The 17,472-nt window shown below is 38.6% G+C and overlaps 1 protein-coding gene across 11 annotated transcripts in view; it reads left to right on the top strand.

Moving 5' to 3' along the window:
* Window positions 1-16,918, top strand: part of IKZF2 (IKAROS family zinc finger 2) — a 138,068-nt gene extending 121,150 nt beyond the window's left edge. For 9 of the 11 annotated variants that reach the window (XM_073633566.1, XM_073633567.1, XM_073633561.1 and 6 more), the window contains 2 exons: window positions 892-1,035; window positions 5,498-16,918. In XM_073633566.1, the coding sequence (XP_073489667.1) occupies window positions 892-1,035; window positions 5,498-6,222 (869 nt within the window). In that variant the 3' untranslated portion in view covers window positions 6,223-16,918. The remainder of the gene's footprint in view (window positions 1-891; window positions 1,036-5,497) is intronic. The other 2 variants (XM_073633569.1, XM_073633572.1) reach the window with 1 other exon arrangement.
* Window positions 16,919-17,472: the final 554 nt, after the last annotated feature.

Raw genomic sequence — 17,472 nt, 5'->3', positions numbered from 1 at the left:
TCCCGCTGCTGTCAATCAAATCCAGTGACATGAAAGCGGGGGCGGGGCCGAGTCCTGCTGCCTGTGTTAATGGAAGCATCAGCAGGACTCGTGAGCGCGCCGGCACGGGTGCCCCCATGGAAAGCGTCTCTCCATGGGGCAGCCGCTGAAGAGGAGGAACCAGGAGCGGTGCCAGGGCACCACAGAAGAGGAGGATTGGGGCTGTTCTGTGCAAAACCCTTGCACAGAGCAGGTAAGTAGAATATGTTTGTTATTTTAAAAAAAAAACCTTTATAATAACTTTAGGACAGCTTAAGAAACTTATCAGATGACTAGATTTTTGGCAGGATCAACATGTATTTTTTGCTGTTATTGAACAGATTTAACAAAAAAAAAATGTCCATGGTATATTTAAAAGGGACAAAATAAAACAAGTTTATTGTTAGGGTGTACATACACTTGAAAAACAAAAACAAAAAACAAGTCATCAATGGGAGCTTCATATCTATCCTCACTGGTCCACTTTAAAAGTCTGATATGATTAATGTACAGGAAGTCAGCCTTGTACAACCTCCATTTTAAATACATTTAGTTCTGATACGTTTCATAAAGTTTACTATATTTATCAATACATTTTAGCAAAAACTTACTTGCAGTCTATAGTTAGCAATATTTCAAAAGGTTATGTTAATTTACAGTGACACATTTGGCTTTCCAATAATATTAACTTCTAAACCTATGCAGAGTTCTAGTACCTGGTAGAACCTGGAGAAGTTATTGGAGTGGTTTATAGGTGTCATCAAAGTCCTGAGGGTCTTAGTTTTAGAATAGCTTTAACTAAAATCAACTGTGTCTTGCTTGGTTTCCTCATGCCAGCAAGTGATTCTGATGTGGACTTTTGGTTCTGTATAGCATCTCCAATGGATGAGTGTAAGAATCCAGAGATCCTGATGGAGAACAACATGTCTTTGATATCCTTTGAAAGACCAGCTGTCATAGAGAGAATTGCCAGCAACATGGGGAAGCGTAAGAGCTCCACCCCACAGAAGTTTGTGGGTAAGCATCTACTTTCTTTTCCTTAGAACTCCATGCATAAACTCTCATAACAGCTTGATCAACCACTATTTATTTCAGCATTCTTTTTGAAACAAACATGCTTCCCAAACAACCCTATTTTGACAGAACAGACATTTTTTGGTTTGGAAAAAAATATAGTGGAGCATAAAGAGGCTTGGCTTCTCATATATGCTTCAAATGAGCTTGGATTTTGGTGTATTGGTGGGATAAGGTTCAAAATGTACTGGATTTAAATTCTAAAACATTGATAGGTGTAAATTGGCTATATATCATTAAGATTATAGAGAATGTATCTGAAAGGTTTAGGTCATGATGAAAGCATAGTTAACCTTCTCTTAGCCCTGGTGCATTATGTGATCAAGAGGCCCCACAGCATTTTCTGCATTTTTAACTTGCCCAACACACTAATTTTGCACACACTTTGACAAACGGATACATTTGCCTGAAAGTAAAGTGATTTGCATACACATTGAATTGCCTTGAATGATACAGGTATATAGAGTGGGGGTGCATTCCAGAATCACGGGCTGAGTTGAGCCCAACCTTGTGAGCTCCTGGCCCAGTAGCAATTTCTTTGTTTGCCTTGGATGGCCATTTTTCCTTAAAAATTAATTATAAAGAAATACTGTGACTTTGTGAAAAGGAAAATTCTCCCTCCAATGAACACAAATATAATCGTTCAACTTTAGTTTAGCAGAATGCCAGACTTGTGTAAAGCTAGAGGAATGGATGGAGGTTTTGCATATAGAAACCAGCAAGAAGGGTTTTTTGTTTTCTAACCTTTACAAAAACTATGATTTCAGGAATCTGACTGGATGCTGTAGGCAACACCTCCTTTTTTTCACAATGCGTGCATGATGCCCAACATTTTTTTTGCAATTCTGTTTTAACACACTTCCAAAAATGTATATGGAGACTGCCTTCTGGTGATTGTCCTCCCTCTCCCATTCTCAATGCTACTCTGCACTGGATTATGTGAGGCAGATATCAATTGCATACAGACGCCTACAATAATTGCATTCAAACATAAATGATTGCATTTTTTATAATTGTACATCATTGCATTAATTTGCCTTTTTATCTTCAGCTTTAAATATGTTTCCTAAATGGGGTTAAAAGCAAATTAATTAAATGAGTTCTGTTCAGCTAAATCACTTAGAACATTTTTGTGTTACTAAAGTCAGTCCACTATGGCGGTAGCATTACATTTCCCCCTAACAGTTATATAATATGAATATTCGGTGCAGGTAAACCACTATTTCCTATGAGAGGAAATAACATCCATCTTACACACGTTCCTAAATGTAAAAGAAGCAGAAAGATTTTCAGCAACATAGCACGGGAAAGTCCCTGTGTGCATACTGAAATGGTGTATGTACTTGCATATTTCATACACATTTCACACACAATCACTTTAAAGTGTCTAGCTCACGCCAGTAAATATCACTGCATATTTGTGATATTCTGGTAAATTTCTCAGTCTACAGGATCCAAAGCAAATTCTCAGTAAGGATGCCCCCTGCTCATACTTGGTTGGAAGGCAGCATATATACCTCCCAGCATTTTGAAATGCCTAATCAGGACAAACCATTGTACCTATTACACTTAAAACTCATCTTAGGCATTAAAGGGCGGTGGTACTTTCATCTGACTATTCAAAGATTTTAAATGGATGATCACATAAACAGGCACATGCAGATCACCCAAGCATGCATGTTTAGGTCTCTGGAAAAGAAGCCTAGCTAGACATCTATGGTGCAAAGAAACACAGCTGAAAGGGGCTATTAAACATTGCTGGTACCTCCTTTCACACGAGATCTGGGGCAGATTGGGCATGGTAACATCATGTTATGAGTTACCCAAGACGTGAGGCAGATTGAACATGACCTTGTCATGCCTATGAATCACTGAAGATCTGTGACAGATTGGCTATGAGCCTGTCGTGTCTATGAGTTGCCCCAGTCCTGGGGCCAAATGGGCATGATCCTGTCACGTTTATGAATTGCCCAAGATCAAGGGCAGACTGGGCATGATCTTGTCATGTTTTTGCCAGAATGAGATCTAGGACAGTTTGAGCTTGATCCCATCACCTCTATGAACACCTTAACTTTGGTCAGTTTCAGCTAACCACAAGCAAAATTGACTGTTTTAGGGTTTGAGGGTAAAACTAAAATAAGGACTATAGAAATATGTGTGTTTTATTGTTGCAGTTCCTAAAATAGCAAACTTTAATGTAGGTGGACATAGGTATTTGAATTACATAAAAGCAAGAGTTTTTAACAAAATACAGTATAATTAAAGCTAGCATTTTAATGTCTTTGTTTTGTAGTTTCAGAAGTACACTGAGGTGGTATTTTTTTTTTCCATAAAGAGGTGGTAATATTTACCTGTGCACCATTCTTGTATCATGTTCTTTATGATGTCATGTGTGAAAAATAAACCCAGTTATTGTACAGGTTTGTGTAAGGAATATTTAGGAATAACAACATTAAGTTCACTTATCCTTCTTCAGAGGACAAGTCAAAGCAAATCTCCCATGATTCTCAGTAGAATGACCATCCTTAATATTGTGCCTAACCTATAATTATTAAACTGCATTCTCCAGATTGCTGCTAGGACTCTGCAAGTCAGAGTTTTCCTACTATGTTGTCAGGCAGTTCTGTTTTGGAAATATAAAGTACAGTGCGTTGTCATGGAAGGTTTAGTCCATCAATAGTTGAAAAAAATCAATCGGCGCAATTTACTGTAAGAACTATAATTACTGAAGTAGCTGCTGTCACTTAAAGTGATTTCACTTCCACCTACAAACTATATTATGTGCCAACAAACAGTGCTGCGCTACTAAAATATCTTATAATATGACTATTCCGTAAACTATATACTAAGTGAAAAAACATAATATAATACAAGTTGATATTGCGCTATTAAATGTGTACAAAACTATTAATGTGAAAAATCTTGTAACAAAAGTTCATGTGAATAATGCTTGATTGAAGAAAATCCTGCCATAAAACGGTAAATGAATACACTTAGGGGTGAAGCACAATCAGCTGCAAGGCATGGCAAACATCCAATTTTCCCCTTACTGAGGACCCCTTACTGAGGAAGTCAATGCCCTGACAACACGCGTCTAGGGGGGAGCTTATGCACTGACATCACACCATGCCCATCTCGAAAATTGGATGTTTGCCATGCCTTACAGTTTGCACAAGCTGAGTGTGCTTTGCCAGTAAGTGTATTCATTTACCGCTTTACTATTAAATCCTTTGGAAATGGAGAGCACTAGATGTTACCTTTCTTTTACATATAACTTTCGTTGGGCAAGACGACCCGGGTTCTTGGAACCCTATTGAGGAGCCATTCATCTAAGGAGGTCTGTGATCCATAAGTTTGCCAGGTGTCATTTCCCCAGAGGGGATAACTGCTGATTTTTCTCTGCTATAAGGTGAGCAGCCTGTGAAACTGGTGGTGGAGAGCACTCGTCCTTGTTTGCACTGTTTGGGGAATTGATTTATGGCAGGATTTTCTTCAATCAAGCATTATTGACATGAACTTTTGTTATAAGATTTTTCACATTAATAGTTTTTTACACATTTAATAGCACAGTATCAATTTGTATGATGATATTTTTTTTTTCGCTTAGTATATTGTTTACAGATTAGTCATATTATAAGATTTTTTAATAGCACAGCACTATTTGTTGGCATGTAATATTAATCCATCAATAGCTGGGGGAGAAAAATCACAGTAGAAGCTCACTTGGCTCTAGATTCTGCATTGGGATCAATCAGCTGAAGTCCCTAAGCCACCCCCTCTACAGCCACATCTATTACATTTAGCTTAAAGTAAACCTTTTATAAATTATAATTTACTATGCAAATGGACAAGCTTAGGGTGTTTTGTGAAAACCATAGGCAAAACAATCTGCAGATCCAGAGATTTAGGCAGCTAAAATTATATGGATCCACCTTCTCTTGATTCCAGATCTGCTGTATTGGTACTTATACGGTGATGGGCTGCATCACTGACCTACACAGAGACTTGAGAGTCAGGGCACTATTTAAACATAATGCAGAAAGTGAACATTGGCAACTGGATCATTTATATTTTAGATTTACTGATGGGTTTTTCTTTTCTTTAGATTTACTGATCAAACATTGTTTTTAGGTTTAACCAAACTGCATCACAAAAGCATATAAAGTGATGTTATATGGAACTAAAGGATTTAGGAAGAGAATGTAATATCTTCAACAGGATAAAAGGGACAAAATGTATTAAAGACTAGAAACTTTTAAAAAACATATTGCAGTATTATGCATACAGAGGATAATGTCTGGAGTCCTAATTTCTTTGCTCTGTGTTGATTTTGTCTGTAGGTTGATTTTATGTTTTATCTGTTCAGTTCAATAAACTTGCTCATTTTCAGTGTTGTCGTCTGCAGGTGAGAAGCTTATCAAGTATGGTTATCCAGATTTGCACTATGACATAAATCTGGCCTATGAAAAGGAAGCAGAATTAATGCAGTCTCAAATGATGGACCAGGCCATTAGCAACGCCATTACCTACTTGGGAGCAGATGCACTGAGACCCCTAATACATCATTCCACTGGCGCCATAGCCGAGGCCCCCCCTGTTATTGGTCCAGTTTACCCTCAGGTCTACCATCCAAGCAGGGTGGAGCGACCAATCAGCAGAGAAACATCAGACAGCAATGACAATAACATTGATGGCCCAATTTCCCTCATCAGACCAAAGAGTCACCTCCAGGAGAGAGAGGCTTCACCCAGCAACAGCTGTCTGGACACCACTGATTCAGAAAGCAGTCACGATGATCGACCATTATACCAGGGGAATCATGCCTTAAACTCCAAGAGAAAGCAGAGCCCAGAGTATTCCAAGGAAGAAGGTAAAGCGCTAGATGCCACAAAGGCCACATTGAGCTCTTCCAAAGATGTCTATCGAGTCTTCAATGGTGAAGGAGAGCAGATCAAAGCCTTCAAATGTGAGCACTGCCGTGTGCTTTTCTTGGATCATGTCATGTATACTATCCACATGGGCTGTCATGGATATCGGGACCCACTAGAATGTAATATTTGTGGTCACAGGAGTCATGACCGCTATGAATTCTCTTCACACATTGTTCGGGGGGAGCACCCTTTCCAATAGTTTGCAAGTGGAGCAGTCCCACTGTGAAGTGGACCTGCACATGAAGAATACTGCACTTACTCATCAAATTTCCTTTTGACTTTACATAGTCTAAAACCATAATGTTTGATGCGTTTTTCAGTTTACAGACATTGCATCAAGACACTTTTGTATCCATTATACTTTTAAGACAAGCACGTACCACAGTTGTTGGTATTGCCAGAGTTTGCTGTAAGTGGTCTCTGAAGTAGATATGTGCTTTAGTATCCATCAAACTTCTCTCCAGTAAAATGAATCTGTAGCTTAAATGTAGCTCTGGGAGAACTATGGCTAGTCTACAGCTTTGACTGGTGATTTGGAGGATGAAAAGCCACCTTTTAAGTTATAACTCCCCTGTTTAAATTATTGGAAGCCTTTTCACAATGTAGCCCTAATTAGGCAGTTATGCTTTTGTCACTCGGTTGTGTTTTGGGGTGAATCAGTGATATATTCACCTCAATAGCCTTTGACCTATTAGCCTGTTACATCATTTCTATACACTCTATGTAATAGGTTATCGGAGGAAACCATCTATGTAAAATTGTTAATTAATTTTAGAATAGCCTACTGTAGGTTTTGTTCTTGATCAGGTTCATTCCATAAATCAGCAAAAAGAGCAATGATAATATGCAAAATGAAGTTGGCAACCAAGGAGACCTCTTATTAACAAAGTCCAAGTCCAGCCAGTGAAAGATGGTTTTATAATTAACCGTTCTAGACTACTGCATTTTGTACATTTCTTACTCCTTTATTGAATGAATGCTGTTATGTGTCAAAGCAATGTGGTTTACACTATAATCACGTATTTATAGATATAAAATATCTATGAGTGTTCATGAAAGAGGGAACAACCTATTTTGTGACACAAGGAATGTTCATTCACTATGTATATAGGAACGTTACTTGCATAAATGGTTGCCAGGAGGCACAGTGGACTCCTCATTTGGCTGTGAATGGTCACATGCACTTTAACGTAGCTTTTGCCATAGTAGTTAAAATGCTGAGAACTTGGAACACAGTGTCGCAGCTCCCATAGATGGAACCGTAGGAGTGACAGTGCCTATTTGCAGATGGCACCCACAGATTGGTATTAAAGATAAAGTAGCAAAGGGACACTTTATCCATTCTTGTTTTTCTTGTACAGGTTCCACCCCAGACCCCCCCCCCTTTCCTATCCTATTGACCATGCACAAATTGAAAGAAAATCTCACCAAGAGGAACATATACAGCAGATACAACCCAACGTATGGTTTTAACCTTCCTCACTCTATCCAGGACTAGAATAAAAAGTTTTGTCAGGAGTTAATAGAAATTAACTAATTTCTAATTCACTAATAGAAAATGTTGTCTCACAGCTGATTGAACAAACCACGTTTCTGGAAAACAGAACATTCTGGAAATAGATGTGTATGCAAGGTGTCCTTTGAAATATACCTCATAATGCCTTTAATGCATTAATTGTAGGGTGCATATTAATGGTAGGGGGTCCCAGTTCTGTTAAAGCCTGTGGTTTTCAGCTAGCATGTGTCAGTATGTATCTTATTATTGATAAATGAAAAACTGCTGCATTTCTTTTGGGGGAAGAAAATTGCTGGCCTTTGGATATAAATCAACATGGGCTGGACTGCTAGACAGAACAAACTGCCTAGAGTAAGTGATCTCAGTGACAAAGCAGCTTAAACACGCAAAGCCCCTGTAAATCCAACTACTCCTGTGTACCAGAAAACACCCGTGTAGTGTACTTATCTGCTCTTTTTGGATTGCATTATCAGTCATTTATGTATGCTGGTATAACCATCAGCAGTCTTGTCCACTATGACCAGATGTGTTTTTACTGTTTTTAAAGAACAAAAATATCTGTGGCCTACTATTTTTTTTTTTAATAAATGGCTCCAGATCTTACATCTGCCATGATGTGATAAAATAGAAGGTGCTATTTATACCTGATCCCAGTGGATATATGGAACTATGACTTGGTCATTGGTTATGGTTGATTTGCATGGGTTATTTTAGATTATTAAAGTGTATGTATAGCTTAAACTTTTTTTAAATGTATTTTTGAATAGCATAGGGAATGGTAAAAACTTCTGTCAGGTTATTTTTTGCTGTCTGTATCTTATTACCCATTTAGGACAGGGTGGCAGCTTCTATGGATAGGAAACCCCCACCCATGCACTGATGCTCATCTTCCCCGCTCTCCTCCAATGCTTTGTCAGAGCCTTTATAATTACCCAATACTTCCAGGTATGTGAGAGCTTGTGACTTTTCCCCTTTCCAGGATGTATTGCTAGGTCCTGAGAAATCCATCACTGGACCCACACACTAACAATGAGAGCATAGACTGCCACTGAACTTTCATGAGGATTAGACTGCGCATTCTACAGGCAAACAGTGTGGAAGAGGAGAACTGGGAATCATAAATCAATGGGCGTTTCGGCTCCCTATCACAAGAATGTGTCACTTTGCCCTGAATGGCCAATGTGACAGGTCCTCTTAAATTTCAGATTAAGCCTCATGCACATAGGATGTTTAAACACGCCAGCGCTGCTGCCAGGAAAAAGCAATGTTAAAATTGCGCTTTTAGCCACGTTTTCTGAATAGCGTTTATGCGCCTTTTTTTCACGTTTTTACAGTAAAAACACTCCCTATAATATAAAAATGCCAAATGTGGCTAAAAGTTTGTTACAGCATTTAGCCACTTTTTTTTGGATGTTTTCATTTTTACAGCTCAACAGCCTCTGCTCCTGGATGCATGGGCTGTTGTTTTTTTTCTACTGACCCTAAACACTTATGCCTTCAAACGCCTCTGAAAGTTTGTGTGCATGAACACATAGGCTAACATGGAGGGGCATTTAGAGGCAGTAAAATAAAAGTCAGACACCCCTAGCAGCAGCTGTAAAAACGTCCTGTGTGCATGAGTCCTAATTATCACTTAGCCCTGTTGTAAATTAATCTGATATTTGTACATGATCATCACACCACAAGCCGTTGTTTTTTTGTTTTTTTTGTTGGGTTATGGCACATTGAAAAATTCCTTCCTAAATTATTAAAAAGGAGGTCTATAAAGTGCAGTTCATACTTCTGTGTGGCTGACACACAGTACAGGGGGACTGATAAGTAAACTGATTGGAGTGTTTGTGACAGCTCTGTGGGTCATAGGCACTGAATTGAGGGCTGGTTTGTACCCTACACTCGCATCCCACCAATCCAGTCTACTGCACTTTCCAGACTTCTGTATTATGCAGAATAAGATTATGATCTGTCTTGGTTAGTTGATATACTGGGCCCCTGGGGGAAAGAGAAAATAATCATGTAGAGAAAACGTATAGCAATGAGATCAGATCTCTGTACAAATTTATTCCCACATAAGCACCTTTATCCCCCTAAAGGGGTTCCCTCCATTTTTAGTTGTTGAGATATAACTTGGATCTTATGAAATCCCCTTGATGTGTCTTCAAAACACATTGGATTCTCTTTATATATGCATGTTTTTTGTGCACAGAAGCATAACCAGAATATAAAAATCTGTTTTTGTTACATCTACTGTAATTTAAAGGAAAATTACTGGGTTTACATTCCAATCTCTATTATATTATACAAAGATTATTACGACAGTGAAGAGGAAAACTGTTCAGTGCATAAAAGGTTTATATTGGGCAGCCATTTCTGACCTCCTGAAGATGCTCTTTGTCTGGCTCTGTTTTCTGGGTCACTGACCTGCAACTATTAAGCACGTAGGGAAAGCAGAAAACAGTCAGAGGTTCCACCTGCATAGTTGTCCTGGGTCAATAAGTAGGGACCATATGGACGCAGGCTTGCTAGCATAACAGACATTCAACTAGACTTTTCAATTTTCTTTCAAAGTGGAAATGCTCTTTCTTGATCATACTGTGCATAGGTTGTCATTCACCTGTATACCATATGGCTTCCGTTGTTTCCTCATGAAATAATTGGCCTTCTTAAATATGACTACCTCAAAAATGTTATGGCTAAATGGGTAAATTGTACCTTTGCCCAGCTGAAGAGTACTTTTCCTTCCAGCCAGAAAGACCTGTGAAACAGGTCTGAGCTTTCCCCTGACAAATGTATTCATACTGGAGTTGAGTGAATTATTTATTTTTTTCTTTTAATTGGTGTTTTTTTTTTTTTTTTTTTTTAAACAGGTAGCTTAGAAAGCTAAGGAGCCATGAAAGACAATCACACCACAGTTATAAGAAAAGGGTTTCCTATCAGATTTTAATGGAAAGACATGTAAAAGATTTTTAAAGCAATTTATTGTATGTTCATGGTCCCTGTATTGAAAAAGTGAATTTTAATTGAATTTACACCTAACAGTATCCATAATCGTTACTATGCTTAATGTCATTCCTAACAGGAATGATCATGTTTTCTCAGAGGCAGGTCCTCTTGTGAAATGTATTTGTTTAGGTCATTCAGGCTATACATGCAGATTCTAGACATGCGTGAATTAAATTAATTTAATCTGGAGTAAAAGTACAGTACTTATATATTTGTGAATGTCGATAACTTTTATTTAATACAACAAATAGGAATGTGCAAACTGCAGTAGCCCATAGCAATCACATTTCAGTTTACTCTAATCGGCGAAGTGGGATATGAATTCTGATTAGTTGCTATAGGTTAGTGCCTTTTTAAATAAGCCAAAATGTTTTAAAACTTGACATTTCTGCTCCCCAAGTATCGAAAACGTTGAAACTAACCAAAATTCTTCAGCGTTATTAAAAGAGAACGCCTAATCACCGATCCCTATTCATGATCAATGTTTTAGTTTGGTGAAGAAGTGTGAAGCTTTTAGGGTACTCTGTGTATTTCTACTGTAGACACTGTGAGACTTAATAATGAAACCAATTCTTATTTTCTGTTTTACACATCACTTTCAATGGTACTTTGTAATTTTTGTTATTTCATATAGTAACTGGAACGTTCAGATTTCATGTAAGCTCAAACAGTAAAGATACATGTTGTGGTACTAGTCAGCGGACAGATGAGAAGTTTCTCTTTTGTGTGTCTGTTACTTATCTAAAATGTTTTTTCCCCAACGATTTCTGCACTTTTTTTTTTTTTTGCATTTTTAAGTCAGCGGTTTTCTCATCCCTTTCATTACTTGAACTGTGTTGGCTGTGGGGAATGTACTTCGCCTGGACTTGAGTCACTAAACCCCAAATTTACCTCCAGCGACACTCCAGTGTTTCAGAAGAGGATACTCCATCTTGTCCCTTTTGCTATGCACTTAACTGGTGTCCAACAGCACTGACATAAACCTCTGCACAATGTAACAAAGCAAAGGACTTTGTGAAAGGACTTTGTGTATCTTTTCTAATGCTGTGATCAATAGTACAACTCCAAGTCATCTTGCTGTGATGCCATTGTTATAGCCACAATTTCAAGTAACATTTCTAAATATGCTGTGTATTATTTATTTATGCACACACTTCGGTTGCCTTTATTTTTTTGTACATTACTTCTTACAGCTTTTACTTATGTTTCTTTATCTTGTGTGGTCTTCATGATCAACTGATTGCTAAAGACCATTTAAAGTGGAACTCAAGGCAAGTGATTGAAATACATATATGTTTACCATTTACCTGCTAAATAATATCGGATATTGCTCATCCATACTTGTGATATACGTACCTTGTCTAGTCAATATCTTCCCTATTTAGCATTCCTAAGTCAGCTCACTTCTCAAGTAACAGAGGTGATGATGACTTTACTTTCCACTGAAGAGGCTCAAGCGGTAAAGGTGAAATAGGAACCTAAGTTGCCAGACCAGAAGCTGTATTGTTTGTTTAGAGGCTATGTGTGTCACCCATATGGTTCAGCATTATGGAAAATGTGTGTGAAACACAAGACTGGTTATGCACAATTGGTTTGCCTGGAGTGTCACTTTAAAGAGTCTCTGCTACTCTACCCACTCTCCAATTTCTCTTGAAGGCCAAGCCCTGATCTACTTATATTCATCTTCACCACAATCCCGCATTGCTTCATCTGTGTCCTTGCAAAACACCTAATGGGTATGGGGGATGGAGTCTTTTGGTATTAGCAGACAATCTCTATGTTTAAACCCCATCAAGGGAAGGAGAGTGTGATATAGTCAACCCTGTGTAAGCTTTAACACCATCCAAAAAGGAGCTAACTTAGGGTTTGACTCTCGACTCAGATTTTGGAACAGCGTGGTAGAGAAGAAGGTGACTATACATAGGTTTAGGGGGGGTTTTCAGGAGACTGACACCCTGAATTGGTAAAATTATGAAGTCTAACTGTATTTTCATCCAGGATGTATGCATTTATTGTCGAAGCATTTAGTAAAAGCTGTGGAAGGAAATGTATAATTTAATAAGGTAAGATGTTATATGTCTGTTCAGTGCTGAACAAATAAAGATTTTATTACCCAGTTCTAATGAAGTGTTAATGTGACAGTACACCCTTTGGTACACATTCATTGCAGACTGCCATTTTGAAAAAAAAGGCCTGCCACTTTGTTTACTAGAACCGGTAATCTGTACCTAAACAAATGGGCTTATATCTTTAAGGTACTGATAAGTTCAAATCACACAATTGCTGCCTCAGCAAAGTTATCACTTCAGGAAAATTGAACTCCTTTCTCTTAAAGTGCATCCCACAAAATGTCTGGTGTTGCTGTGCAAACGGGAGCATTTTGGATTCTGCACTGCTCAGAAGGGTTCTATGTGGCATAAAATGGCAAATAGGAGGTCTTTCCCTGTAGCCCCCCCATGATAGCGAAGGGTTTGATGGAGATATCAGAACAGGTTGCTTGAAGATGGTCTACAAATGATCATACTAGCCTTCTGCTTAAGCACCTGATTGGTCATTACTTGTACAGGCTGTTTACATATTTTTGTAATGAAATGTAGTTTTGTATTTAACTAAGAAAAGGACTGGAAATAAAAACAAATTGTGTAGATGATCGGACAAGTTGGAATTATTATGGTACATAATCTTTGTAATGCATTAACTAGATAATCCGGTAATGATTTCATTGTATTAACTGTATAATTGCCTTCATGTTTTCTTTGGTTTGCAATTCTGGTTGTACATTTTTTTTTGTTTTAAAATGTATATCTTTGTATGAAAAAAACTGGAAGCTTTTAATTCATATATTTAGGAAAAACATTTTAAAACTGTAAAGTTGTAAAAGTTCTTATACGGTAATTTTTTGTGGGGATAATATGCTTTAAATATTAATACGTACTTAAGTATATGGTCACATTCCAGCAGTTGATTTGGGGAATTTTGGGGCCTGTGTTTTTTTTATTTTTTTTATTATTATTGTTATATAACTGCCACTTAAAATGGGAACGCTATAATAAAATCAGTTTAAAATAAATTGGAACCTGTAAGTTAGAATTGTATTTCCCAGATACGGGCCAAGAGGGTTGTCTCTAGCTGGATGTTTTTCTGGCTTCCAGATGTAGCACAGGTGTATTAATTCATAACAGTTTCACAGAACTCATTTACAAGTCTCAGTGTCTCTGTTGTGATTGTTAAAGATGAATTAATTGCTCCACAATGCCTGCAGCTACAGAGGTCCGTTTTAGAGTGGCCATAAAGTCAAAAGTTTTTTGTTTCTTTTTTACCTTTGTGCAATCTATGCACTAAGGTAAAAAAAAAAAAAACTTTCAGTAGCTGTTCCTCCACCCCCCTCCCCCCTCCTCCCTAAATACATAACCTGAGTCCTACATTGATCCAGTTCTGTGCCTGTCTGCAAGTCTTCTCTCCTCTCTCACTGGCTTGGCTGAGAGCAGCGGTAGCCATTGGCTCCTTCTGCTGTCAGTCAAATCCTGTGATGAGGGATCAGGTGGAAGGGTTGAGCCACACTGTGTGTGTGTCTATCGATGCACACCGCCCGGCTTGGGAGTGAGCCTGCACATGTACCCCAATAGATAGATAGTGGCACACAGAGAAGAGGTGGACTGCAGAAGAGGAGATTCAGGGCTGCTCTGTACAATACTGCACAGAGCAGGTAATCTTATAAAGTATTGTTTTACTGAAAGAATAGTTGATGCTTGGAATAAACTACCAGTAGAGTTAGTGAGACAGTAAATGGCTTCAAACATGCTTGGGACAAACAGATCTATAGTCAGACAATAAAGTTAACGAAAAAAACAAAAGGGGAAAAAAAAATGGACAGACTCTGGACTACTCAGTCCTTTTCTGCCAGGAAATACTGATACTAGGTAGATATAACTTTTTTATTCTAGTAAAATAATCATTTAGACTCTATAACTGATTTAAAGTTAATTTACTGCTTGTTAAAGCTGAACTTCAGTGATAATATATTTTAGATAAGTGCATTAGGACAGCTTGGCACAATTAAAGAATGCATATATAATACCCGATTGGCCTCCGTGGAAGCTGTAAATGGGCACAATCTACCAGGTGCTGTGTCCTTCTGCATAGGGTAGCTTGCTAGGCACAGCCGCCATTCAGAGAACACCTTGCCTTTTTCTCAACAAATGTGAAGCATACTCTGGACATAGTAGAAAGGATGGGCAGTGATCTCATGATCTCCGCCTCATCCAATCAGAAAACTCTTTGCATTCATTAAGAATGCACTGTCAGTGTAAGGCACTGTCTGAATGGTGGCCATGTGGAGCAAACAAGTAGTTTGGGCTACTACAGTGATTTACTTCCACAGAGCTCACTCAGATATCAAATATGCATACTTACATCGTGCCAAATTGGCGCAATGTAAGTATGCAAAATGTAGTTACACTGGAATTCAGTAGTAAGTACATTAATGTCCATCACCTGGCCACTTTATAGAGAACCTGCCATGGGAGAAATGTGGGGCTGCTACTGCTAAATTCCTCCAGGTTGGTTCGCTGGCTACCTCCTGACAACAGTGCCACCTAGATCAGTTATGCAGATCAGAAAAGTCAAATGCCTGTATCTGTGTTCTTGTGCCAGGTCACTAATTTAAAAAGAGTCATGACAGCCAGGCAATTGGCATTATATAAATGAGAAAACACCAATGGTAGCCTACTTGTTTCCCTTGTGAGTTTCTTTTGAGCCATCCTTAGCAGTGGTTCTATGCCAGATATGCTTACCATTCTCCTGGCTACCGACACTCCTAGGTTTTGACAGATTGGTAATACTTTAACACTTTGTATTTGCATTGAATCAGGCTCTATAAAATAATCACACAAATCAGTTCACATGACATTCTGTTTAGTGATTGCCGGATTAGGAAGCACCAAGTTTCAATATATTTTTGAGCTGATTTCAAACCTATACATACTACTTTCAACTTGGGGTCAACATGAATACAGTAAAAATATGCCAACACCTCTTTATATAAAAGCAGTAGTAAACTGCTTTTTCTTTTTTTAAATCTACAAGACAATGGTATAATGTGCTAGTATGTATCGCATACTAGCACATTATGTAATACTTCCATCTTCATCCGGTCTTCCTTCTGGGTTTGAGTGCTCCAGCCTTCTGATTGTTGCGGCATGGAGCTCTGACGGGTATGCCGTCCCTTCAGAGCGCACGCGCCAGTGATGTCACCGGCTGCATGCAGTGTGAATATCTCCTAAACCGTGCAGGCTTAGGAGATATTCACTGTACCTACAGGTAAGCCTTATTATAGGTTTACCTGTAGGTACAAGTTACAAATAAGATTTTACTACCACTTTAAAAAGACAAGCTGTGTGCTTATAAGAGATACATTTGTTCCGAACAGTCTTGGTTAGACCCGTTGGGAATAGAAAATTCAAGTACATCAAAAAAACTGCCTCTTACAGGACTTGTCCCTCACTGTGTCCAGCCTGATCTGAGTACTGCTGTGTATAGGGGGAGCTAGACAATCTAGTAAGGCAATGCAAAGGCAGTTGATGTGCATAGTGCCATGTCCCAAAAATTTTATTCTACTCAAGTCAAACCCATAAAATAATTCTGATTGCTCGCTTTGTACTTTGAATGCTGCCCTTTATCTTACAGAATAATAATAATAAAAGTATATAAGGTAGGCTCTATGGAGAAAGCCATGTTTAATGCTCATCATTTTGCAAACTTGCAACTCAAATGCATCCTGTATTATTAAAATGAGACTGGTGGTTCCAGTAGTGTCATTAAAAATGGGTCATCCTAATTAATATAAAGAGCAGTTTTTTTTCAAAAGTGATGTTCTCAATACAATATGCCTAAAGCCAGTATAAACAGGACAGCCCAGACAGGGCAAGGGCGGCAATGAACACTCATTATTAATAATATATACTCATTGTAACTGAAAATTAAAATATGAACATTTTCTTTGATATTCCCAAGAAAACAGTTTTATTATCGTTCCCATTTTAAATGGTATACTTCCCTGCTTGCCCTCACTTCATGCACTTTGGGGTACAGAACTGGAAGGTAGACAATGTGATTTCTATGTGCATGTCCTTACCCACCTGTGGATAGGCTGGTGCCCAGCCCCAGGTAGGGCATACTGTATGTTTTATTGTACCCACTGGAATTTTTGTTGCTCTTCTGAGTGAATGTGCTTGTGTATACATGGGGAGGGAGGGTGGTTATGAGAACTTTGTTTTACTATTTGAAAATGTGGGATCTTTGTATCAAATGGAGAGTTGTAATAATTTAATTGCACAACTACTGGAATAAACTTTTCTAGGGAATCTCAGGAACAAATTAAGCAATGTTGTTGTCTGATTTCTTCAGCTTTTCTGTCAACAGAATCCTTAGGACTTTATAAGGGCACAAAAATGATAAAGTGCATGTGATGCATACATCATCTGCCCTTATTCAAGATGGCCACAGCCAGAAATGCTAGAGGGTGTTTTTCAAAGTGATTTCTCATCAAAATAAAGCATGTAGTCATAGATGTGTTTGCTTTGAATATTAAAGCGGAGGTCTACCGAAAAAAAAATATTAAAAGCCAGCAGCTACAAATACTGCAGCTGCTGACTTTTAATATATGGACACTTACCTGTCCAGGGAGCCTGCGATGTTGGCAGCCGAAGCCGATCTGTCCTTCGGCTCTCGGCTGCTGTCGCCGCTATCCTTGGTAAGAGAATGAGGAAGTAAAGCCGTGTGGATAGGTCGCGCTGTGCATCCTATCTGGTCCCTGCTGTGTCCTGGGACCTGTGTGTCTCCCAGAATACAGCAGGGGAGGACAGTGTAGGCGCCGGAAGTGGCGTAGGTCACCACAAGCGCCACAGGAAGTGGGAGCAAATACCTGTATTGGAC

Source organism: Aquarana catesbeiana, linkage group LG06 (assembly GCF_042186555.1).
Source record: "Aquarana catesbeiana isolate 2022-GZ linkage group LG06, ASM4218655v1, whole genome shotgun sequence".
Classification (NCBI taxonomy): Eukaryota; Metazoa; Chordata; class Amphibia; order Anura; family Ranidae; genus Aquarana; species Aquarana catesbeiana.
The sequence above is the reverse complement of the archived record's forward strand: the minus strand, read 5'-3'. Positions and strand labels throughout refer to the sequence as shown.